The 27216-nt window shown below is 39.4% G+C and overlaps 1 protein-coding gene and 1 pseudogene across 1 annotated transcript in view; one reads left to right on the top strand and one right to left on the bottom strand.

Annotated features, from left to right (window-relative positions):
* INTS7 (integrator complex subunit 7) overlaps window positions 1–27216 on the bottom strand; it is a 72554-nt gene that overhangs the window by 22751 nt on the left and 22587 nt on the right. The window contains exons 6-11 of the mRNA XM_066261417.1: window positions 26867–27066; window positions 26269–26391; window positions 10035–10152; window positions 5858–5992; window positions 4103–4200; window positions 226–465 (exon numbers count right to left, since the gene is read on the bottom strand). Of these exons, the coding sequence (XP_066117514.1) occupies window positions 226–465; window positions 4103–4200; window positions 5858–5992; window positions 10035–10152; window positions 26269–26391; window positions 26867–27066 (914 nt within the window). The remainder of the gene's footprint in view (window positions 1–225; window positions 466–4102; window positions 4201–5857; window positions 5993–10034; window positions 10153–26268; window positions 26392–26866; window positions 27067–27216) is intronic.
* LOC136327396 (small nucleolar RNA SNORA73 family) lies at window positions 13612–13719 on the top strand (annotated as a pseudogene).

Genomic DNA, 27216 nt, shown 5'->3' with positions numbered 1-27216 from the left:
TTTTAGATCTGAACTAAACAGGGCCTTCTAAATCGAAAGTGCAAACAGTAAAATGCTCACGGTTCCAATTCTATTTTGACTTCAGCATTCCCCTGGTATTAACTACTTTAACCTGTTGTTTGTTTTGCTTTCTAAGTAAAATCAAACAGTAATGTTAACTTCTTAAAGGAATTCTCACTAGACCAGATCCTATTCGCCCACAGTAGGTTCAGAAAGCGCCTGTACCAGAAGTTCCTGCTGCTTGTCCGTGGCTGACCGTCCGATAACCTTGTAGAGCTCCATGAGGTCGCCCAGCATCCCATCGCCCAGGACTGGCAGCTGCATGGCAATGGCGGCCAGGCAATGGCACATCAGGATCCGGGAAGCATCCTGGGCACTGTGCAACTGAGTCAACAGGGTCTCAACCACGGACTGGCTAAGATGGGGTCTGCCTTTGGCCAACTTCACCATACATTTCAGAGCAATCTACGCATTGGAAAGAAAACACACTTGTTACACTTGGAAGGTATTAAGAAAAGAATATTGTATAAGTTATTGGGGAAAATCAAGGAAAAGGGTTTTTGTAGGCATAACATTTTTCGTCATAAGAAACACATAACATACTGGATCCCGTATTAGTATATGCAAAGTGTGCCATGTTTAAAACCAAACAAGTCAGGACAGTACATCAACCACTCATTGCAATCTAAGACTATTAAAAAAAGAGATGAGATGAAAATCAAAAGGAATAATATTGAAGAGGCAAAATATATGCCAAACTGAATGTCACCATTACTGTACTTTTAAGAACTGATTCTAAAATGTGGTTTGTAAACTTACTTATGCCATCATCTCCCTATGCTAATAAAAATATAGACTACAGCCCTGGCCAGTTGGCTCAGTGGTAGAGCGTCAGCCCAGTGTGTAGATGTCATGGGTTTGGTTCCCAGTCAGGGCACACAAGGTAAGTGATCATCTGCTCCTCTACCCCTCCCCCACTTCTACTCCCACAGCCATGGCTCAAATGAGCAAGTTGGCCTCAGGCGCTATAACAGGTCAGTTGTCGAGCAATGGAGCAGTGGCCCAGATGGGCAGAACATCTTCCTCCCTGCCTCTTGCTTGATTTAAAAAAAAAAAAATTCATACACACACACACACACACACACACACACACACACACACACAAATAAAATACCAGGAATTACTTAATGGATTAACTTTTGTGTGTGGGGGATCACTAAGAGTTTGCAGTTTAAGAAAGGTACCCTAGGTGACTCTTAAGCCAAAAGAGGCTTCACATTTTCTCTTATTTCTCAAGTGAAACCAAAAACCAATAGGTTTTAGAGCTTCTATTCAGGCCTGTTAATGGTATCACTAATATCCGCATCATCAAAACTAGAAACCCAGACTCTCACTGTTATGTAGCCAACTGACTGCTTAATCCAGTGATTTCCACTACTATCACCTCTAACACTGAGCTCTTCAGCTCCTACCCATTCTCTCAGCAACATCAATCCCTCCCTAATTCCAATCTTTTGAAAAGAAAAGCCATTAATCCATCCCTCACACTGAAATCATGCAGCTTTCAGTGTGGTGTTAGGGAGATAAAATGAGCATTAGAGTCTGAAAAAACCAGAGTTGAAGGTCAGCTTGCTCTGTATTAGCTAAATGTCTTTGAACAAGTTATTTTATCTCTCTGAGTCTTAATCTCATTAACATTAGACGGCAAATTTCACTATATTACAGTTATTGTCAAGATTGGAAAAAAATCAGCCCTGACCAGCTGGCTCAGTGATAGAGTGTCGGCCCGGCATGTGGATATCCTGGGTTCAATTCTGGCCAGGGCACACAGGAGAAGCGCCCATCTGCTTCTCCACCCCTCCCTCTCTCGCTTCTCCTCCCCTCCAGCAGCCAAGGCTCAATTAGAGCAAGTGGCCCCAGGTATTGAGGATGGATCCATAGCCTCCACCTCAGGTGCTAAAATGGCTCTAGTTGCAATGAAGCAAGGGCCCCAGATAGATGGGCAGAACATCACTCTCTAGTGGGCTTGCCAGGTAGATCTGAGTCAGGGAACATGCAGAAGCCTGTCTCTGCCTCCCCTCCTCTCACTAAAAAACAAAACAAACAAAAAAACAAAACAAAACAAAAGATTGGAAAAATATCTATATATAAGCTGTTTACAGTTAAGTCTGGCACATAACAGACATTTAAATAACAATAAAATTACAAAAAAGGTTAGAGCATGTCCATTATTTCACAATTTTAGTATCTGCTCACTATTGAATCAAGCTAATGTTCCTTAGCATTATATTTGATATCTTCCACGATTAACTTGCAAACTGTTTTCCAATCTACCATTTCTCATCTGGCCACAACAGGCTACTCATGATTCTTCCAACAGAACAGGTATATTTTAGCTTTCAAGCTTTTTTTTTTTTGTATTTTTCCGAAGCTGGAAACGGGGAGGCAGACAGACTCCCGCATGCGCCCGACCGGGATCCACCCGGCATGCCCACCAGGGGGCAATGCTCTGCCCATCTGGGGCATCGCTCTGCCTCAATCAGAGCCATTCTAGTGCCTGAGGCAGAGGCCACAGAGCCATCCTCAGCGCCTGGGCAAACTTTGCTCCAGTGGAGCCTTGGCTGCGGGAGAGGAAGAGAGAGACAGAGAGGAAGGAGAGGGGGAGGGGTGGAGAAGCAGATGGGTGCTTCTCCTGTGTGCCCTGGCCGGGAATCGAACCCGGGACTCCTGCACGCCAGGCCGACGCTCTACCACTGAACCAACCGGCCAGGGCTGCTTTCAAGCTTTTTATAACATGGTCCCTCTGGTTAAAATGATCATTGCTCAAAACTGAAATTCTACCCCATCTTTCAAGGCTCAACTCATACGACATCTACTTGTTCAAGTCTCCCTAACATCCTTAGTTGAAATTAATCACTCCCAACTATGTCCTCTCATTAGGATTGCTCTTTTGTTTGAACTTCAGAGAACTCACTGCATTTGACCTCGTATTCTAGTCCCTTATATAACTGTCAGTCTCCTCCAGCTGGGGAGCTCCTTTAACATGGGAACCTTTCCTGACCATGTGTGTATATCCCACTGTGGTGAGGCCAGTCTTTTTTTTTTTAATAAATTTTTATTAATTTTAATGGGGTGACATCAATAAATCAGGGTACATATATTCAAAGAAAACATGTCCAGGTTATCTTGTCATTAAATTATGTTGCATACCCATCACCCAAAGTCAGATTGTCTTCCGTCACCTTCTATCTAGTTTTCTTTGTGCCCCTCCCCCTCCCCCGAGGCCAGTCTTTTACCGACATCCAAAACCAGAGGAAAAATAATTTGGTTCTCTTTCTTAAAAAAAACAAAAAACAAAAACCAAAAAAACTACAACTTAACAAATACTGTCAACTGATGGCAAAATAGGCCAAAGCTCAGATTTTTTTGTCTCTCTTTTGTTACCCCAATGGTTAAAATGCCAGTTTTAAAGTAAAGACCAAGAGAAATGTTCCTTTAAGCCAGGAGTTAATGAACTATTGCCATGGGGCCAAATCCCAGTCTGTTTTTTGTAAATAAAGCATGCCCACATACATGCCCTTTTTTAAAAAAACATAATGTCCGTGGCTCTTTGTCCTACAAAGGTAGAGGTGAGTAGTTGGGACAAAGAGTGTATATCAGGGGTCCCCAAACTACGGCCCGCGGGCCACATGCGGCCCCCTGAGGCCATTTATCCAGCCCCCGCCGCACTTCTGGAAGGGCACCTCTTTCATTGGTGGTCAGTGAGAGAAGCATAGTTCCCATTGAAATATTGGTCAGTTTGTTGATTTAAATTTACTTGTTCTTTATTTTAAATATTGTATTTGTTCCCGTTTTGTTTTTTTATTTTAAAATAAGATATGTGCAGTGTGCACAGGAATTTGTTCATAGCTTTTTTTATAGTCCAGCCCTCCAACGGTCTGAGGGATAGTGAACTGGCCCTCTGTGTAAAAAGTTTGGGGACCCCTGGTGTATATCCTGCAAAACATAAGATATTACTACCTGACCCTTTACAGAGAGACTTTCACTTCCTAGCTTAGACAATAAAAAATAGGCATTATATTAAAATGAGTTATGTTTTTACCTTTAAAATGGCTTGAGCACCTGGGCTGTCATCTTGACTACAAAGTACCAGAAGGGATTCTAGGCCAAAAACAGCATCTTGCTCCAGTGCCAAAAGGTCTAGAGGAAAAAGTTTTATAGTGACCAGGTAGAAAAGATTCAACACATACACACACACAGGAAAAAAAACATTAAGGAGTCTAAGATACAAGAAATACTTTAATGAGCAAACTTTCCTAAAAATATACATCTGGCATTATTTCTGAAATGCAAAGGCCGTTTTTAGACTTGTGTATCACTAAAAATTTATTGAAGATTATAAAAAAATACACATCAAATTAAGAACTAAAGCCTCAAAAATTTACATCAAGCATAACTGAAATACTGTCACCAGATTGGCCGAGGAAAACACCAGGAACAAGACTAGGAAGAGCAACCCATGTAGTATGTGTTAATCTTTCTGATCAGACATAAAATACAAAGGTACATGTTTACCTAGAATGTTACAAATTTTCAGCTTCTAATGAAAGATGAACCACTTTTAAGAAGCAATGAGGATCCCATACAATCATATTAGTGTTGTAAGTCTGACCGTAAAGAATGAGTCCCTTAGTGTCTCATGTAATAGTTTTTCAGCAATTTTCACTACCTTAGGGCTAAAATTTCTCTAGAGGCTCTAAAAAATTTAGAATATATTATCTAACTGTATTTAGGTTAATATATGTCAGCTTTGAGAACATAAAGCAGTTTTTTATGTTACATGGTAGAGAACACTCATTACTATGCCCCAAATAAAACAGGTTTTAAGTATTCAAATCAGAGTCAACATACAACTTAAAGAAATGTCTCCTGAGTTAGTGTAGGGGCTTGGCAAACAGTGTAAAGGCCAGTGAAGGTCAGGATGTCATAAAACAGTAAGTACCAGGAACAAACAGCACTGAAGTCTAGTGGGGATAACACAGACCACTAAGCTTATGATCCTTAATGAAGATCAAAATAAGCACGGAGGCAGACAGAATGTCCAAAATGCATTTCCCACTTTTAAACACCAGCCTGAACTTCTCCAAGCCTTTCAGTCAATAGATGTTAGAAATACAATAAAATATATGCATTGTTTTCTATGCACACCTTCCTTAATGAAACCAATTAGTTTAATGCTCTGGATACCTAGAGATAAATTCTATGAAAACTTAATTCACACTGCTCTGCTGATTAACCTGTCTATTCATAAAACTATTTTTTAGTTAAGTCCCTTGATAATTAGAATATTTTCTCCTAGGCTCTGGCTGGGTGGTTCAGTGAATAGAGCACTATCCCAGTGTACCAAGGTCACAGGTTTGATCTCTGATCAGGGCACATAGGAGAAGCAATCAATGAGTGTGCAATTAAATGAAATAACAAGTTGATACGTTTCCCTTTCTCTCTTGCTCTCAAACCAATGGAAAAATTAAAAAAGATATTTTCTTCTTAATTTGCCAGGTTTTCATAAAGGTAAACAAACTGTCTTATATCAAGGGTAGTCATCAGCAGTCCCTACCCTATACCACACATACAAAGGTAAACAGTGGGAGGAAATGGGAAAAGCCCCATTAAACCTTTCAATTCCACAATCCCAATCCAAAGGTCCCCGTATTTTAAAATTTTTTTCAAAGGATTAAGTAGTGTTGAGAAAGCTTGCTCTAGGAACACTTCAGAAGGAGGCAACCAAACAAACTCAGAAATCTGCCCAAGCCCCAATCCAAAAATTTATACGTGTATCAGTTCTTATCAAGCTCACCTTTTTCTTGACAAGAGACGGTTATGTTAGTTAGGACTCTGACTCCATGAGCTGCAATGCCCCTGTTATTATGGTAACAGCACTCTTGGGCTAATTTGACTAAATCAGAGGATCTGGGGGAAGAAGCTACATTACCTAAATAAGCAGAGAAAAACAGTCCAGATTATAATTCATTCAGACAGTTCAAAAGCATTTCAGCTTATAGGCTCACTTCTCTCACTTTCAAGAGGAAACCTCCAATATTACCTTTAGCAAAATTTTCTACCACCACCTCATTTATCATCACCATATCACCATTTCTCTTTCTCCAATCAAGGTACTTAGGTATGTGCTAATAGTTTTATAATGATTAGAATCTAAAAATCAATATAAGACATTACCACAAAAATATTTTAAAAATTGGCCAAGGAACAGTACAAAAGCCCAAACAGCTACAGATTGTGTTGTGGGAGTTCAAATGGGATGTCATTTCAAGTTTCTTGTCAGATAATACCTTATCTTCAAAAAAAGGAATAAAAAGAGAAACAAGAAATTTAGGTTTGCTTTCCTTACCTCAATTGCTGGCATTTAGTTATACCTCAAAAGGTTTATATAAAAACTCATGATTTTAGAGATGGAAAGGATTTGGGGATCATCTGATTCAACACCCTATTTTCGCAGAAGAATCGAAGCCCAAAGGTTTTAAGCATCTTGCCATCAAGGTCATAAAACGACTCTGTCAATCTCATTGATTGGTGAAGTTTTTCAGTGTTTTTGATCTGCATTTTCCTTGGATACGTGTGATGTTGAACATCTTACGTGTTTAAGAGCCATTTGTTAGCAATAATTTTTTTTTTTTTAGTATTTTTCTGAAGTTGGAAACGGGGAGGCAGTCAGACAGACTCCCACATGCGCCCGACCGGGATCCACCCAGCACGCCCACCAGGGGGCGATGCTCTGCCCATCCGGGGCGTTGCTCTGTTGCAACCGGAGCCATTCTAGAGCCTGAGGCAGAGGCCACAGAGCCATCCTCAGCGCCTGGGGCCAACTTTGCTCCAATGGAGCCTCAGCTGAGGAAGGGGAAAAGAGAGACAGAGAGGAAGGAGAGGGGGAGGGGTGGAGAAGCAGATGGGCACCTCTCCTGTGTGCCCTGGCCGGGAATCGAACCCGGGAATCCTGCACGCCAGGCCGACGCTCTACCACTGAGCCAACCGGCCAGGGCCTGTTAGCAATAATTTAGACACAATAAATTTAAGTTTCTTTTACAAACAATTATGGTTATAGTGAAAAAACTAATCAATGAAATTAAACATTTACTATTATCTATGTAAGGAACCTAGCTTTGGAAAATACTTGACTTTTGTTTCATGAAAACATTCCCTAGTTTGGTTATTTAAGCCTTTTGTTCAATTTTATATATAACCTACTCTCTATAAAAAGACAAAATATCTAGCTTAAAAAGTGCTTGGATATTATAACCTGACACAATGCTTACAAATGGTTTGGAATTAAAAAATAAAGAGAAAGAGTCATCTTGCCCTGGCTGAATACCTCGGTTGGTTACAGTATTATCCCAGAGCACAGAGGTTGCTGGTTCAATCCCAGGTCAGGGCACATACAGGAACAGATCAATGTTTCTCTCTCTTTCTCTCCCTCCCTCTTCCTCTTGCTAAAATCAATAAATTTTTAAAAAATCATCTTGCATTAGATCAGTTTACTGTTAAAAAAGAATCCTAAGTCAGAATCCTTAGGCTCAGGCCTATTAGGCACTTTACTTTGGCCATGTCAAAACTTTGTGAGCCTTGCCCTGGCCGGTTGGCTCAGCGGTAGAGCGTTGGCCTGGCATGCGGGGGACCCGGGTTCGATTCCTGGCCAGGGCACATAGGAGAAGCACCTATTTGCTTCTCCACCCCACCCCCACCTTCCTCTCTGTCTCTCTCTTCCCCTCCCGCAGCCAAGGCTCCATTGGAGCAAAGATGGCCCAGGCGCTGGGGATGGCTCCTTGGCCTCTGCCCCAGGCGCTAGAGTGGCTCTGGTGGCGGCAGAGCAACGCCCCGGAGGGGCAGAGCATCGCCCCCTGGTGGGCAGAGCGTAGCCCCCTGGTGGGCAGAGCGTAGCCCCTGGTGGGCGTGCCGGGTGGATCCCGGTCGGGCGCATGTGGGATCAGAGTCTGTCTGACTGTCTCTCCCCGTTTCCAGCTTCAGAAAAAAAACAAAAAAAAACAAAAAAAACTTTGTGAGCCTTAGTTTCAGCACCTACAACTCCCCTGCATATCCCTCACTTGAAAGGCTACTTGTACAGACACAATTAGATATTCTATGGAAAGGCTCTTACAAATTATAAGATACGATTAATACTCTGTGCTCCTTCAAAGTGTAATGTCAGTCAAGAATATTAACTGCAAGCTAAGACACTGAGACTGGCTGATTTGTGCAAAAAAAGAATTTAATAAAAACACATTGGGTATATGGTAGGTTATTGATAAAGAGACTTCAACAATCTCTCCCATGCCTTGTAGGCATGTCCCATTGCAATTTAATTTTCTAATTCCTTGCACCAAGAGGTGTTTACTTTTACACCTCTCTGGGCTTGGCCATGTGATTTACTTTAGCCCAGCGGTTCTCAACCTGTGGGTCGCGACCCCGGCAGGGTCACGACCCACAGGTTGAGAACCGCTGCTTTAGCCAATGAGACATTTAAACATGTGCAAGCAAAGAGCGAAAAAGCGCTTGTGTGTTGGTGGTTTGCTTTCTTCTGGCTGCTGCTAGAACCCTGAGAATATACTATAAACAAATGCAAGCAAGCCTGCTGAGTCACACTGAGGAGAACCGGGGTGCCTGACCTGAAAGCCATTCAACCTGTAGCTGGTGAATGAGGCCATCGTAGACCATCCAGTCTGAGCAAGGCTCCATATGGCAGTCTTATGAGTGAGCCAAAGTGAGACCAGCAGAACAGCCCAGCTGAAGCCAGTCAAAATTACTGAGCTGCAGAATCAGAGCAAGTAAAATGGTCATGAATTTAAGCCACTGTGTTTTGAGGTGATCTGTTATGCAGCAATAAATAACTGACACAGAATACCTCACAGACGACTGGAAAGGCTGACAAACTAAGCTGAAAAAAGGCGAGACTAGAGACTAGCCAAGATCACAGCCCAAACCATGCATGGAATTAGTCTAGGGATGACATTAATGTCACAGTTACTGATGTTTTGATGTCACAGCTTACACTGCTGCCAACCGTACAAGAAATAGCAAACAACCACTGCCACGGTGTCCCCTGGAAACTGGAGGTTGCTATTGTCACTGCTGTTATCACTAGAATAGACTCTCCCACCTCACTACTTGTTAACTGGCTTCCAATTCAGTCTGTGGCATGGAAATAATTAAGTAAGTCCAGGCCACGTGTGTGCACTTGAGGTGGCAGGGAGGCTTGGCAACAGAATACCAGGTGTTTCCAGCTTCCTATCAGGACATATGTCAAGGAATTCCCTTTACCTAGTAGGTTCATATGCTGTGAAACCATCAAAAGGACAAATGTACATTATAGTTCTTCAATTAATTCAATGCAAATTAACTGACTACAAAAGGAAGCAACGAAGAGTCCACAAAACTTGCATTAAAACAAAACAAAAACACTTTAGCCTGAAGTCTGTTAGGCAAGCAAGCTCCTCACTGGGCATTAATGAAGGCATTGTGGAGTTAATTCACCTTGACTTAGGCAAGCAGGAAAGCATTACTGAACTCCGGTCAAATTTTATTTTAATCATTTTTCCAGAGTGATAGCATACACCTAAAAGGAAGTATGACATTTGCTTTTAAAATTCACCATCACTTGGCCTTTGAAACGTACTTAAACTCAAAGGGCACTTTGAGTCACAGACGTATAAAAGCAAACCAGTTATTTTAAGATCCTCAAAAATATTGTTACACCCACATATAATTTAAAAAAGAACAAATATAGAAAAACAATATCCTTGAGTTAAGATCAAGTACGCAAGGTTGAATTACCACAGGCATTAGTTAAGAAATAATTTTCAAATAAATCACTAGCCTACACCTAGGAGTGTAGGAGACTGAACAAAGTAGGAGACTGAAACCCTCCCAGATTCTACTGCTTTATAGAGAAAACCACCTGAAACGTCAACGTGAATAAAGGGATTAGAACAACAGCCACATAGCATCTCCTTCTTTCTCCTTACCTGCAGCTATGCTGAAATAATGTTTGACAGCAATGGTCCCTGACAGTGTGGAAAGGACAGACAGCATCCCCAGTTTTAAGCTGTCGTAAGGAGTCTGGAGGGCACATTCACAGAGAGCCTGAATGCAGAAGAAAAGGAAAATAAACCTTAAAGCATCAATATACTTTAAAAACTTTCTACTTATTTTGAGTTTTCTAGCTTTTAGAAAAGTTATATATTAATGTATTTTTTCCATGATAAAAAAAGCTCAAGTCAAATTGCCACAGCCAAGAGGAGCCCAAGGAGACAGGAGACACGTAGCTAAATATAATGCAGTGTCCTAGATGGGATCGTGGAACAGAAAAAGGACACTAGGTAAAAATGAAAGAATCCTGAACAAAGCATGAACCTTTATTAATAATAGTAACGTATAAATATTGGTCAATTGTTACAAATGTACCATATTAATGTAAAATATCAGCAATAGGAGGAACTGGGTATGGGGTGTATAGGAATCCTCGGCACCGTCTTCTCTATTTTTCTATAAATGTATGCCTGTTCTAGATACTAAAGATTATTTTTTAAAAATTCATCATGTATACTATTTAGTCTTCACAAACAGAACTTCCACTATATTTTGCTTACCTAATAGATATAAAGTTTAAGTATGCATATATGTGTGTGTGTGTGTGTGTGTGTGTGTATATATATATATAGTGTGTGTGTGTGTGTGTGTGTGTGTGTGTGTGACAGAGACAGAAAGAGGGACAGATAGGGACAGACAGGCAGGAAGGGAGAGAGATGAGAGCATCAATTCTTCGTTGCAGCTCCCGAGTTGTTCACTGCCTGCTTTCTCATATGTGCCTTGACTGGGGGGCTACAGCAGACTGAGTGACCCCTTGCTCAAGCCAGCAAAGTTGGGCTCAAGCCAGAGACCCCCCCAATCAAACTGCTAAGGCCATGCTCAAGCCGGCAACCTTGAGGTTTTGAACCTGGGTCCTGTGTGTCCCAGTCCGAGGCTCTGTCCACTACACCACCACCTGATTAGGCTATATGAATATATTTTTTAAATAGTAGAGTGTGACACTCTGTGAGTGAGTGAACTATCTATCCTCTGCCAGTTTCAGGTCATTTACTCCTGACTAAGATAGTCTGTAGTATTACCAAGAGCAAGATGCTAGTTTTTCTTTCAATGCAGTGAGTTATAAATACATGCTCAAAATACAGTGACCCTTGCCTTATTCTGTATATTTACTTTTTGGACTCTGACAAGACTGCATGTAATATAAATGGTCAATTAACTGCTGTTAAACTGAACTAATTCCCATTCTCCTACAAAGATAAAGATTCAGAAAATGAGCAAAACTTAAAGACTAGGGGAGAAAGTTAAAAATAAAATTTCAAAAAGGTTACACAATAAATGAAATATGACCCAAATAAAAACATTGACAAAATTTGGGGGAGTGGGGTGCTTGCTTGGGCAGCACATATACTAAAATTTGGAGAAGTGGGGTAAAGGGTTAGATAATCTGCTTCTAAAGATCATATTAAAAAATCCAGAAAAGTTCTAACAAAATATGAGAGACCTAAAAAACAAGCCCTACTAAATATTAAAATGTAAAATAAATCTATAGAGGCCCTGGTCGGTTGGCTCAGGGGTAGAATGTTGGCCTAGCATGTGGAAGTCCCAGGTTTGATTTCCAGTCAGGGCACACAGAAGTGATCATCTGCTTCTCCACCACAATTCCTCCCTCTTTGCTCTTTCTCTCTCCTCCACTCCCACAGCCATGGTTTGCTGGTAAGAATGCATTGGCCTTGAGGGCTGAGGATGATTTCTACCACTTCAGGTGCCAAATATAGCTTGGTTGAGAGCATGGCCCCAGATGGGCAGAGCATCGGCCCCAGACAGGGGTTACCGGGTGGATCCTGGTGGGGTTACATGCTGGAGTCTGTCTCTATAGCTCTCCTCTTCTCAATTGAAAAAGAATAAATAAATAAATAAATCCACAGAAATAAGAAATCAAGAACACAGAAAGCAATGAAAAAGAACTGGTTCCAGAAACAGATTCCAACACACACTCGGATTGCATGTATGATACGGCATTTCAAATCAAAGGGACTGTTCAATAAACAGTTCAAGGAGAACAGGCCAGTCATCTTGATAAAAAAAAAAACTGGAGCCTTGTTTCTTTTTTATGGCAAATCAAAAATAAATGAAACTATAAAAAGTACAAGGAGTTAACACAGGAAAATAAAAAGACAAATGATAAAACTGGAAAAATATTTATATCATGTAAGATCAATAAAGGTCCAATAACTTTAATACATAAAAAGTTCTTAGTAATAGCCTGACCAGGTGGTGGCACAGTGAATAGAGCGTCAACCTGGGACACTGAGGATCCAGGTTCAAAACCCTGCAGTCACTTGCTGAGTGTGGGTTGCCATCTTGAGCGTAGGATCAAAGACATGACCCCACGGTCGCTGGCCTGAACCCAAGGTCGCTAGCTTGAGCAAGGGGTCACTGGCTGAGCTGGAGCCCTCTGGTCAAGGCACATATGAGAAAGCAATCAGCAAACAACTAAAGTGCTACAACTACAAGTTGATACTTCTCATCCCTCTCCTTTCCTGTGTATCCCTTTCTCTCTCACTAAAAAAAAAAAAAAGGTTCTAATAATAAACAGCAAACAACCCAATAGATAAAATCAGTACATTGTATTTCACAGATATTATATAAATGGTTTTTAAATATACAATGTTAAACTTCACTCATAATTTAGAATTTAAATTAAAATAAGAGTTGCTTTTCACTTTTCACCAGTCAGATTGGCCAAAATTAAAGTTTGTGTTTTTTTTTAGGTTCAAATATGGTTTTAATATGTAACAAATATTTAGTTGAAAATTCACGATTTTGCACTATCATATTTTGATAAACTTTCATTGGGAACAGAATTAGATAAGTATGGCAGCTTCAGCATTTTGGAGACTGTTGAGCTACTTGCCTGTTATCTGAAACTAAATTATTGTGATAATATTTTTCAGCTAAATCATATATACGATCATATTTATTAAAAAAACTACTTTAATTTCCAAAATTTGTTTTGTCTCTTTACTCTGTTGATTTCTGTTATATTCCTACTTTTATTGTCCTTTTATTTAAATCTACTTTTTTCGTGAAGATAGAGAAACAGAGGGAGGGACAGATAGGGACAAACAGACCGGAAGGGACAGAAATGAGAAGCATCAAGTCTTCCTTGAGGCTCCTTAGTTGCTCATTGATTGTTTTCTCATATATGCCTTAACCAGGAGGATACAGCAGAGCGAGTGACCCCTTGCTCAAGCCAGCGACCTTGAGGTCATAACGATGATCCTATGCTCAAGCCTGTGACCCCACGTTCAAGCTGGTGAGTCTGCGCTCAAGCCAGATGAGTCCTCACTCAAGCCAGTGACCTCAGGGCTATGAACATGGGTCTTCTGCATCCCAGTTTGATGCTCTATCAACTGTGCCACCTCCTGGTCAGGCTCAATCTGCTTCTTTATTTTACATAATAATCTGTGTATTGATACTAACATCATCTGAGTTAAAACACCGCTCCTTTCCACAACGTTGGAGAGAAAGCTGGGCCCTGAGTCTGCGCCTGCATATTCTTACAGCTTCTCTGAGTCCTGTGGACAATGACTGAGGAGACAAACCATGCAGGAGACATCTAAAGAAAAAGAGAAAGAAAAAGAAAGAGAAAAAAGGAGAAAAAAAAAGGAAAAAAGAAAAAAAAAGAGAAAAACAAAACAAAAAAAACCACCTAAGCGCAGTAATATTCATTTGCTGCTCAGGTATTTTTTTTAATTAACTCTTGCTTTATTACTCTATATCCTAAATTTTGATGTTACTAGACCAAAGGATTAAGATTTTAGAGTGCTCTTTATTTTTCTATGAAAAATATAAATTATAATGTATCTGACAGTAATGATTATTAATCATTCTATAGTGTTATTCTGAAACATAGCTGTTATTAGTACAGTTATAAGGAATTTCACTGTACACTACGAGCATAGGAGGAGAGAGAGAGGACATTAGACCCATGCTATGGTACTATCATGAGAATATACTTCAGCTAGTTTCCCTTCTATCTTCTACTCCATCATTTTTTTAACTTGATCATACCTTTGCACATACAAATATACTGTTATTTCTCCTATCTTAAAAATATTTTTTAATCCAACTATCCCCATCACCAATCTCTCATTTCTGAATCTCATTTGGAGTAAAATGTATGTGTGTGTGTGTATAGTCTCTTTTTATTATCCTTGCTGCTCACTTTATCCTCATCCTCCTAAAGACCTTCAACATACATGGATTTGACTTGCAAAATATACTGCACATCTAAGATTAAAGTTTAATAATAAGATATAGTCCTGGCTGGACAGCTCAGTTAGAAGTGCAGAGAGGTTGTCTGTTCAATACCTGGTCTGGGCACATACAGGAACAGATAAAAAATCCTTTCTCTCCCTCAAATCAATAAATACATATTTTTCCAGTGTGGAAAAACAGACATTGGCACACCCTGTTGACAGAAGTGTAAAATGGTGTAAAACTCACTCTGGGTTAATTGGCCTTAAATCTCAAAATTTTAAATCTGTACTCATTAGACCCCCAAATTCTTCTTTTAGAAATATATGTTCAAAAAGGTGCTGTTTTTTTACAAACTAGTCAATGTGGCAATGTAAACAAAACAGTAAAAGTACTGGAAACTCATGTCTTCAGTGGGGGACACGACACAGCTGGTAAAAGAATGAGGTAAAACTACCTGCTTATCTGAGAAGCTCCCCCAAGACACACTGTTACGTGATACATGCTTGCATATGGATGAAAAATTAAGGAAGGACAAATAAACTAGCAGCCATGATCACCCCTGCAGAGAAGACCTGAGGGAAGAGATGGAACACACTTATGTTCCACTCGTATAGCTTTGAAGTCTAAATTTTTCATTATGTGTGTATACTTTCTCAATCGAAAGAAAAACCTAGTTAAAAACAAGAACAGAAGCAGCAGCAAAATATTATCATGGGAGGAATGGAAATGAACCTGAAAGGTAGGTTTCTGGTAACGAAAGGGAACACAGTCTACGTGATGCAAATAAGAACTGGGGCAATATTCTGGGCCAGATTACGGAATGTTTATTTGTGGCCTTAGAGAAGAAGCATCCAAAGGGATGGAAAAAAGAGAGAATGCTGAATAAGGATGATTAGGCTAGATTATAGAGGGTCTTAAAAGTTAAGGAGAGATTTCAACCTGATGAGAAAAGAAAAGGAAGCCACTGGGTCAGAAGATGTCATCTGAAGTGTTAGGGAAGATTATTCTGGCAGCGGTAAACAGGACAAGCTAACAAAGAGAGCTGAGAGTTAGAAACCAACCTGTAGTTGTGGCAGTAATCCAGGTAAGTGGTAATGGAGGCCTGAACTAGCTCTTGGTGGTAGGAATGGAAAGTAGAGGAGGAATATGAAACATATTTTGAAAGAGATTATATATGAGAAAATGAACAAGAGGGAGTCAATGATTTTTATAAAATTTCAAATCTGGTAACCAGAGAATGTTGATTCCATTTACAAAAATTAAAAATTTATGGGAATAAGCCAATTTCAGAGGAAAGAAAGAAAACAGAATAGGAAGTCTAAGAAGAAATATCCAATAGCATTTGGAGTTGGAGATGTAGATTTTTCATTGAAGACTTGCACTAGCATTCTGGCTCTGACACTTACCATCTCTGAGATCTAAGCCAGTTACTGAAATTTCTGATTCTCAACTTCTTTGTCTGTAAAATGGGGTCAAGATTTATACAGAATTGTCGTTTTCATATAAAACATTTCTGGAAAAACAGACAAGAAATCAGACATTGTTTGCCACTAGACAAAGAAGATGAGTAGATAGTAGTGGGAAATATTTTACTACATAGCTTTTTGTGGCTTTTGCATTCTGCCGTGACTGTGTTGGCATTAAAAGAGATGAATTAAGTCCAGCCAGGTGGCGTCATCTCCATATCTCAAGGTGACAGGTTTGAACTCTGGTAAGGACACATATAAGAATCTACCAATAAAAGCATAAATAAGCCTGACCTGTGGTGGCGCAGTGGATAAAGCGTCGACCTGGAAATGCTGAGGTCGCCGGTTCAAAACCCTGGGCTTGCCTGGTCAAGGCACATATGGGAGTTGATGCTTCCAGCTCCTCCCCTACTTCTCTCTCTCTGTCTCTCCTCTCTCTCTATCTCTCTCTCTGTCTCTCCCTCTCCTCTCTAAAATGAATAAATAGAAAAAAAAAGCATAAATAAGTGGAATGACAAATAGATGTTTCTCTATCTCTCTTTCAAATAAATCAATTAAAAAATAAATTAATTAAAATTTAAAATATAAGTGGGGGTGACATCTATTGTCTATAAGATTAAACAGCTATTGAGAGTCAAAGCACTTTGCAACCCATACAAGCTGCTATGCTGGAGATGAATCCAGAAGCTCAGGTACAAGAACTAGTTGCTGAAGAATGCACATACGGATGTTCAGGGAAGCTATAAGAACAGCAAAGAAATGGAAGAAAGCACCTAGGGCCAAAGACTTAACTCAAGGAAAAGTGGCAGTGAAGAATACAGGGAAAATACAGATTAAAGATTGAAAAGAATGAGTGAGGCCCTGGCTGGTTTGCTCAGTGGTTAAGCATCAACCTGGCATATGAAAGTCCCAGGTTTGATTCCCCATCAGGGTACACAGGAGAAGCAACCATATGCTTCTCCTCCACACCCCTTCCCTCCCCTTTCTCTCTCTCTCTTCTCCTCACACAGCCATGGCTCCATTTATTCAAGTGCACTGGCCCCAGGCTCTGAGGATGGCTCCATGGAGTCTTCGCCTCAAGTACTAAAAATAGCTCAGCTGTGAGCATCAGCCCCAGATGGGTAGAGCATAGGTACCAGATGGGGTTGCCAAGTAGATCCTGGTCAGGGCACATGAGGGAGTCTGTCTCACTATCTCCCCTCCTCTTACTTAAAAAAAAGAAAGAATGAGTAAGGACAGGTAAGTGCCAAAGAAACCAAAAGAAGAGGGAGGTTAATAGTGTCAAATGTATCACAGAGGACAGATGATAAAGGCAGAAGGGCCTCTGGATTTAGCAGTAAGTGTTTTACATGCCTACGCAAAATGACAGGGAAATAGATCAAAAAGAATGTGTAAATGTGTATTAAAGAGCAAAGGTCAAAGAAATAAAAAGATACAGATGCTGTGTTTGAAATTCAAAAGAAAGCATTTTTTAAAACAGGGGTCCCCAAACTACAGCCCGCGGGCCGCATGCGGCCCTCTGAGGCCATTTATCTGGCCCCCGCTGCACTTCCGGAAGGGGCACCTCATTCATTGGTAATCAGTGAGAGGAGCATAGTTCCCATTGAAATACTGGTCAGTTTGTTGATTTAAATTTACTTGTTCTTTATTTTAAATATTGTATTTGTTCCCGTTTTGTTTTTTTACTTTAAAATATGTGCAGTGTGCATAGGGATTTGTTCATAGTTTTTTTTATAGTCCGGCCCTCCAACGGTCTGAGGGAGTGAACTGGCCCCCTATGTTAAAAGTTTGGGGACCCCTGTTTTAAAAAGTAACTAGGTAATTCTTATTTTTTATTTTATTTTTATTTAAATATTATACTTAGGCTATTTCCATTTATCCACTTTTTACTGCCCAAACTGTCCTGCTTATACTGTTACTTAGCTTGTGCTTAGGAATAAGTATCCTTAACCAACAGCCCAGAGGTTAAGGACTATATCATATATTTATATGTATTCAAAATTATGTCTTATAGAGTGCTCTGTGTATAATAGACATTTAACCTTTTGGGATAATCAAGAAGGAAGTAAGACAGTTTATATACAATAATGATATTAATAATCTTAAAGAAGCCAAATTTTACCATTTGAAAAACTAAATAAAATGTTTATAAAATCTTATAATAAAACTATTTACAATGATATTTTCTAATTTCTGTCACCTACCACAATACTGGGTACTTAACATGCTCTCAGTAAATATGTACTGATTTAAAGGCTCATTAATTCAAATCAGTAAGCTTAATAGAGCACATGCCAAGTTCCCAGAGACAGTACATCAATCATATTTCAATGATGAAATCTGGTTCAAGTTTCCGTTTCAAGGATATTACCTACGTATTACAAAATTGTTCTTACCAGGACCGTTTTTTCTTATGAACAAAAAGGACAACTCTAATTCTTCAAATGAAGTCCCCTCTCTCACTTATCACGGCTGCCTTCCTCACTATTAGGTCTGAGTTTCTCTATTCTGCTTTAACGCACTGTCCAAACAAGGCTCTGTCCTGAATTACTGTTTTCTGGGTCAGTTCCTAAACAGGGGCTCTCCTCTATTCTAGAATGGGACTGACCACCAGGGACGTGTTCCAGAATAGCATGGCAAAAAGTTTATCATCTTTAAAGTAAAGAAAAATGTTACGTTTAAAAGTACTGTCTAAGATATAACACCTCTAAATTTTCTGTCTCCACTGTACTAACTGTAAAAAAGAAAAAAGATTAAAAGAACTAATTCTCAGGCTTAACTTGTCACCTTTCCTAAAATCAGGTAAAGTACCTATCAACCCCGGCAGGAGAGAGAATGCCAAAAATAAAACTATGTTGTTGAGAATACCTAGACTTGTAACGGAGAAGTTGGATAAATCAATTATCCTTTTCAGATAACACTATAACATCAGAATAGTACCTTCATACAACATCAGAGTAAATAATCCTTTTGCGAACAGGGTGGATGAGTGTAGCTCTGTGGACCAGTGATGAAAAAACATTGGTGTAAACAATAATACAGATTAATACCAACTAAAATGGGTACTTATCTTAGCAAGGCATAAATATAATTTTATTAACCAATATCACCCCAATACAGCCAATAAAAAATAAATAAATCATTTCCTTTAAAGCTGCTATATTTGATTCCATATGGAATTATATTACCTACCCACACACAAGTGAATGTAGCAATGAAATGGACACAATTTGCACTTGAAATACCAAAACTCCAAAATCAAATGGTAGTGACAAGGCTGGCTGAGAAGGAAGGAAGCCTTAGAACAAGGGTCGGGAATCTTTTTGGCTGAGAGAGCCATGAATGGCACATATTTTAAAATGTAATTCTGTGAGAGCCATACAATGACCCATGTACGCGTTATGCATTATCCAATAAAAATTTGGTGTTGTCCCGGAGGACAGCTGTGATTGGCTCCAGCCACCCGCAACCATGAACATGAGCGGTAGGAAATGAATGGATTGTAATACATGAGAATGTTTTATTTTTTTTTTATTTTTATTTTTTTCATTTTTCTGAAGCTGGAAACAGGGAGAGACAGTCAGACAGACTCCCGCATGCACCCGACCGGGATCCACCCGGCACGCCCACCAGGGGGCGACGCTCTGCCCACCAGGGGGCGATGTTCTGCCCATCCTGGGCGTCGCCATGTTGCGACCAGAGCCACTCTAGCGCCTGAGGCAGAGGCCACAGAGCCATCTGCAGCGCCCCGGCCATCTTTGCTCCAATGGAGCCTTGGCTGCGGGAGGGGAAGAGAGAGACAGAGAGGAAAGCGCGGTGGAGGGGTGGAGAAGTAAATAGGCGCTTCTCCTGTGTGCCTTGGCCGGAATCGAACCTGGGTCCTCCGCACGCTAGGCCGATGCTCTACCGCTGAGCCAACTGGCCAGGGCGAGAATGTTTTATATTTTTAACATTATTTTTTTTTACTAAAGATTTGTCTGCGAGCCAGATGCAGCCATCAAAAGAGCCACATCTGGCTTGCAAGCTATAGGTTCCCAACCCCTGCCTTAGAAGAATAATACTGACTCTTGGTAACCGAGAGTGAAATTCAAGTTTGAAATCATCAAACTAATAACTTGTAAAGAAAATCACCAGAACTCTTTTTTTTTTTCTTTGCTCTATTTCATTATTTTCAAAAATGTATCTAGGCTTTGAAAAAAATTACTTGACCACATCCAACTAATGAAAATTAATATGCTCAGGTTCTAGGCATAGTGGGGAAAAAATTCTTTGTGGAAGAGACAAATATTAAAAAGAATGTATTTCAAATTAAAAATAACCAATGTTTAATTAATAATCAATCAACTTTTGATAGGGTGACCATGTCAATAATTGGAAAAGTTCTCAGAACACTATCCCTGGAAGAAGTTCTATATTCAGATGGATCTATGGCTTTTTTTTTTTTTTTTTTTTTTTTACAGAGACAGAGCGAGAGTCAGAGAGAGGGATAGATAGGGACAGATAGACAGGAACGCAGAGAGATGAGAAGCATCAATTATCAGTTTTTCGTTGTGGCACTTTAGTTGTTCATTGATTGCTCTCTCATATGTATGTGCCTTGACCATGGGCTACAGCAGACTGAGTAACCCTTGCTCAAGCCAGCAACCTTGGGTCCAAGCTGGTGAGCTTTGCTCAAACTAGATGAGCTGTGCTCAGGCTGGTGACCTCGGGGTCTTGAACCTGGGTCCTCCGCATCCCAGTCTGACGCTCTATCCACTGTGCCACCACCTGGTCAGGCGGATCTATGGCACTTTTAAAGCTATAATTTCAGGAGATAGAAAGTTTCCATGTCATAGCCCTTAACCATTGCTGAGCTTAGAAAGAGAAAGGTCCCAATTCATTTTATTAAGACAGCATAACACCAACTCTGCAACCTGTCAAAGTATACAAAAAGGAAAAGTATAAAATAATCCTCCCTTTAATATAGTTTCTTATTGCTACTCTTTAAAAAAAGCATTTTTATGTATATGCCACACCCTACATAGTATTTTTAATTAATTTTTTTCCGATTGGTCTTCTGATAATACTTCAAACTAATGACTCATATTTACAACTTTAGATCTTTTATAACTAAGTCAGAGCTGTTCACTGAACTCCAGCCTCATATGTCCTTGACATTTCCACTTGGATGTCTGACACTGTAAACTTTGTATGTCAAAACTGAACTCCTTCCTGATATTCCCTTAAAGAAATAAGTCTCCTAGTCTTACCCATTACAGGTAAATTTTTTAAAGCCAAAAACCTTCGAGTCACCCTTTCTCTTCCTCCTACACTCTACATACATCTACCAGTACATCCATCAGCCTTGTCTTTAAAACAGATCCTGAATGTTACCACTTCTCCCTGCTACCCTACTACACCCCGGTTCAGGTAACCATGCTACCATCTAGCTGGATTACTCCTAATCACATCCTAAACATTCTGCTTCTGCCCTGGTGGCCCCTACAATCTAGTCTCAACATAGTTAGGCCAGAGAGTTTTTTATAACTCAAGTCAGATAATGTCCTCTGCCCCCTCACCCCCTGATAACCACCACTGCACTCTCTGCTTTGATGAGCTGGGCTTTTCAGGTTCCATGTGTAAGTGATATACAGTTTTCCTCTGACTGACTTGGGGAGTGGGGAAGGGGGGTCGAGGTGGGGACAGAACAGATATTGTTCAAGAGTACAAACCTGCAATGAGTAGTGAGTAAGTCCTATAGATCTAACACACTGTATATAGACAAAATTATAATCATTAAACTTGCTAAGGGACTAGAACTTAGTTATTCCAACCACTAAAAAGAGATAATTACGTAAGACAGAGGTGCTAATTACTGTTATAATGATAATCATATTACAATGTATAAATGTATAAATTAACATGTATACCTTAATTGACATCATATTATATGTCAGATACATTTCAATTAGAAAAAAGAATGTCCTCATGCAGCATAAAGGCTCAAGTGCTCACAAAGGACTCAAAGGCCTTACATCAGGGGTCCCCAAACTACGGCCCCGCCGGCCACATGTGGCCCCCTGAGGCCATTTATCCGGCTCCCGCTGCACTTCCGGAAGGGGCACCTCTTTCATTGGTGGTCAATGAAAGGAGCACACTGACCATCTCATTAGCCAAAAGCAGGCCCATAGTTCCCATTGAAATACTAGTCAGTTTCTTGATTTAAATTTACTTGTTTTTTATTTTAAATATTGTATTTGTTCCCATTTTGTTTTTTTACTTTAAAATAAGATATGTGCAGTGTGCATAGGGATTTGTTCATAGTTTTTTTTTTTTTCTTTTTTTAATTTTTTTTTATTTATTCATTTTTAGAGAGGAGAGAGAGAGAGTGAGAGAGAGACAGAGAGTCAGAGAGAGAGAAAGAGAAGGGGGGAGGAGCTGGAAGCACCAACTCCCATATGTGCCTTGACCAGGCAGGCCCAGAGTTTCGAACAGGTGACCTCAGCATTTCCAGGTCGAGGCTTTATCCACTGCGCCACCACAGGTCAGGCTGTTCATAGTTTTTTTTATAGTCCGGCCCTCCAACGGTCTGAAGGACAGTGAACTGGCCCCCTGTGTAAAAAGTTTGGGGACCTCTGCCTTACATTATCTGCTCTCCAACCCAAACATCTTTCTAAGACAGTGGTAGTCAACCTAGTCCCTACCGCCCACTAGTGGGCATTCCAGCTTTCATGGTGGGCGGTAGCGGAGCAACCAAAGTATAAATAAAAAGATAGATTTAACTATAATAAGTTGTTTAATAAAGATTTATTCTGCCAAACTTAGCAAAAATTCGACATAAAGTAATTATTATTATATGCTTTAACTTGCTATAACTCTGCTTTACAAATTTTATAAAGTAAAGTTACTTCCCTACTTTATAAATCACCATTACTGTGGAACCAGTGGGCGGTTAGAAAACTTTACTACTAACAGAGATACAAAAGTGGGCAGTAGGTATAAAAAGGTTGACTACCCCTGGTCTAAGAGCATCTGCTACTCAACGGCCCTTCTTCAGACACTCTGACCTCATGCTCATGGGTCCTCGCACACTCCCGCTGCTGCCTTTGCTGGTAATGCTCTTCTCTCACAGGACCACCACGTGATGCTCCCTCCTTCTGGTCCTTGCTCAAGTGTACTCTTCTTAGTGAGGACTTCTCTGACTGCCCTGTTACAAATTGCAATCTCTGTGTTCCACCCTCACTAATCCTCTTCCCTGACCGTATTTCTCCTGCATATATCACTATCTGGCCTCTATATAACAGAAGCAGATACAAATCTTCCCTAGAGAAACACTTTCATTCTGGGCCTTAAAAATGGGCCACACACTATTCTAAGGAAAACAAATAGCTCAAGGTAGAAAATAACCAAGTATACAAGGGAAAAGGGACAACGGAGAACCAATAGGAATTGATCGCAGAGACAAATCTGAAGACTTTAGATAAATCAGAGAGATAATTAGTGAACTAAAACATATCTCAGAAGAAATTATCCAGAATACAACAAAAAGAGATAAGGACATGAAATATATAAAGAACACGGGGGATTAATGGATAAGGGTTAGCACACATTTAACCCGAGAATCAGAGAGAAAGATGAGAGAGGCTGGCAATATCTGAAGGAATTATGTCTGACAATTTCCCAGACTGCTGAAAGACACCAAACTTATAATTCAAGAAACTCAATAGCCTACATAATTTAAATAGAAGTAATCCATAACTAGATATTTCATAGTGAAACTGCAGAGAAAAATGTAAAAGTGGGGGGCGGGGGGATTCCTGTAAGAGTACTGCTACTACTTCTCAGCAGTAACAACGGAAATCAGACAGCAGAATGGTATCCTCAGTGCTCTGGGGATCCTATCCCCAGAGAAAGTATCTCTCAAGATGAAGACGTTTTCAGACAGGCACATTCTGAGCAGTTTACCAGCACAGACCCTCAATGAAGGACTTCACAGAGGCAGAAGGAAAAGTGTCCAGAGAGAAAGTCTGAGATGCGAGAAGAGCAGAGACAGTGGAAGGACCTGATGAACTCTAAGTTCATAAAACATATTGATAAGAAAAAGACAGAATTAAGACATATGACAATACATAAAGTTTTGAGGGATGCAAATGAAGTTAAAATGTGTTTTAAAGTCTCTGTAGCAGAATTTCAGAGTTTCATAAAAAATAACTATGCATGCTGTAATTTTTAGTATAACAACTAAAAAAATGTATAACGACTGTAAACTTCTAAACTATCCAAAGAAAAATGAACAGTAAAATATTAAAAACAATCTATAAGGTAGCCAATAAAAAGAAGGGGGAAAAATAGGAAAGGCATGTAAAAAACACAAAATAAGATGAGGTTTAAACCCTAATACATAATAAATCATTGTACATGTAAATGAACCAAACACTCCATTTTAAAATGACATATTTCTAGGCTGGATTAAAAATAATCCAATTAAACAGTTTATAAGATATATCCGAAACCTAAAGATACATAAGGGTTGGAAGTAAAAAGTGGCAAACGATCTACCATGTAAATACATCCAGGAGAAAGCTAAACAAGCTATATTAATATCATACTAACAGAGTAAGGCGAAAGATATATTTAAGAGACCTAAATAAATGTAAAGATATGACATGTTCACACATTAGCAGACTTCACATTGTAGACATCAATTTCCTAAAAAGTTATTTTTCTTTTCAATGTAATCCCAATCAAATTATTAACTTCTTCTTTAAACAAAGGAACTTGACCAGTTGCTGCTGAAATTTATATAGAATTGCCAAGGACCAATAAAGTATGAGTATCCAGAATATATAATATAAAGAATGACTACCAATCAACAGAATAGGCAAGAGAATTGAATGACTACGTCACAAAAGAAGAAAATCCAAATGGTCAATAAACATGTTTAAAAAGATGCTCAAATTCTTTAGTAATCAAGTAATTACAAGTTCAAACTACAGCTTTTAAACTGGTAAAAATGTAAAAGTCTGATAATTCTACATATTGGCAATGGAAAGTAAAAACACATGCAACCATATGGATGAATCTCATCAGTATAATGTTGAGCAAAGGAAGCAAAAATAAAAAAAACTAAACAATATTTTAGGAAGGCAAGCATAGATGGCAAAACTATAAACAGCAATGAAGTGATTATCAGAAAAGTCAAAATAGTGCTTTCCTTTGGGTAGGTGTTAATGTTCTGATTAATGAGGACCACGGGAGGGAAAGAGGGCTCTGATCCTACCATGTTCTATTTCTAGTCAGATGGTGACTACACGGGTTTTCACTTACACTTTTTAAATCACAAAATGTACATTTAACATATTTTTCTGAATGTGCACTCCATCTCACAATAAGGAAAAAAGTGAGAAGTAATAATACTGTGCTCTTCCTGGGTTTGGGTCAATGCACAAATTTCCTAAAGATACTAAAAGTGACTGGTCACACTGTCTTCTTGGGGACTATTGTTTAGTAGAAAAAGCCCTAGAGGAGAAAAGCGCTCCTAGTTAAATTATTAATTAAGTCCTCTTAAGAAACTCTTAAGCACATTAAGTCTCTCTGAACCCTAATTTGCTTATCTACTAAATGCATATATTAACTGCCCCTATTTTTTAGAATATTTGTGACTGTCAAACCATAACATATTAAAACATATTTAGAAAATTGCAATCAAACAAAAATACAAACACAGCAGCTTAGTTTTAATATGAAATTCAAAGATTTTGCCTCATTGTAGCTGCAATGATAACAAGAGACAATAAAATCAATGAAAATAAAAGGTGAATTCTAACAAACTTTCATTTCACTCTAAACAGCATTTTTTAGAAAATGGGGCATCTGTTATCAGTAATGGAGAATAAGCAAGGTTCTAATTTGAGGGGGAAAATGAACACAAAGCAGTAATTTAACTCGAGAAATGCTATAAAAGACATCATATTAAAAGTCTAGAGATTGAGATCTGCCCTTGTACTTACAAAAGAAAACTTATAAGAATGTCTTCTGCTCTGTGAAAAGGAGAAGAATATTTTGCCATATTACCCATCAGACATCTTTTCCCTAATCAGTCACAGTAGCACCAAAATTGTTCTCTCTAAATTGACTAAAGGAGACAGGAATCAAATATACAATTTAATTGGGCTTTCTCAATTAGCTTTAGTGCTGCTTATGGGAAAATTAACAAGAAAGTGAGAGGCAAGTCTAATTCACTAAAACTAACAAACTTTAAATGATAGAAGTTTTATGTATTTAATTTGCCACTTATAAAATAACCTGTGCTGTAATTTCAACAATGCTCTTAGAAATTTTTCATATTCAAACACTTAGAAGATGACAAAGACAGTATAAAATGACAAAGCAAAAACAATTTATTACAATGCTATATTATCAATTTTTTTTATAAATCATTAATGTTCAAAGTTCTACATACCTGAATGTTTTCCCTACTCCAAGTATGTGGTGTTTTATTGGCAAGTAATTTCAGATCTTGAATAGCAAGTCTCTTTACTGCTTTCCTGGGGTCATTCTTTAAATACTGCAAGAGAAGCTGGATCTGTAAGGACATAAGTCACTCAGTTAACAATACTGTCACTGAAATTATCACCAGGGATACACTGTGGTTTAGTGAAACCTTTAGACTTGAGACAGGACTCATTCCACATTTCAGGTCGCAGCCCTGTCATCTGTGAGCTATGTGCCCGTGGTTAGGGCTCTTTCTCTCTGTGTATAAAACGATATTATCCTTTAACTCGCAAGGTTCCAGCACAGGGCCTGCCTTTACCTCTCAGTCCTCTTTCTTTATGCTCCATGCTCAGCCACGGACCCCCTTCTATCCCATTTCCTCAGGGGGGGGGGGGGCCCAAAAATCAGTATTGCAAATGCAGACAAGGAAAAAAACCAAGCGAAAGGAAATGAGACAGATCTTTATTAAGGAAAGGGAATCTTAATAATATCAAAATGTATGGGTCCCTTACTTATTTTGTATCATATACTTAATATGCAAGTTAAGTGAAGAAAATTGAGATTACCTGCTTAGGCGTATCCACCAAAGATGAAGCTGCAAGCAGAGTGAAAGTGTGTAAGGAAACAATGACCATTTTGGTGGAAGGATAGGAGGTGACGAGCTGCTGCAGAAGCTGCCGAGCGCTGGAGGCCAGGATCGCATCGTGGTGCATGTGCTGCAGGATTGGGATCAGCTTCAGCTTCAGGTCTACCGGTGTGGCTAAGCCTGGGCACAGAGGGAGCTGCTAGGGTTTCTGGTCATCACCCTTGACAGTAGTTCATACTGAAAAGGTCTGATTCAACTAGCACAATAACCCTTTAAAAACAAATAGTATACTAATATATGTTTGAGATCAGACATGACCTCAAGGTCACT

This window comes from Saccopteryx bilineata, chromosome 2 (assembly GCF_036850765.1).
Source record: "Saccopteryx bilineata isolate mSacBil1 chromosome 2, mSacBil1_pri_phased_curated, whole genome shotgun sequence".
NCBI lineage: Eukaryota > Metazoa > Chordata > Mammalia > Chiroptera > Emballonuridae > Saccopteryx > Saccopteryx bilineata.
The sequence above is the reverse complement of the archived record's forward strand: the minus strand, read 5'-3'. Positions and strand labels throughout refer to the sequence as shown.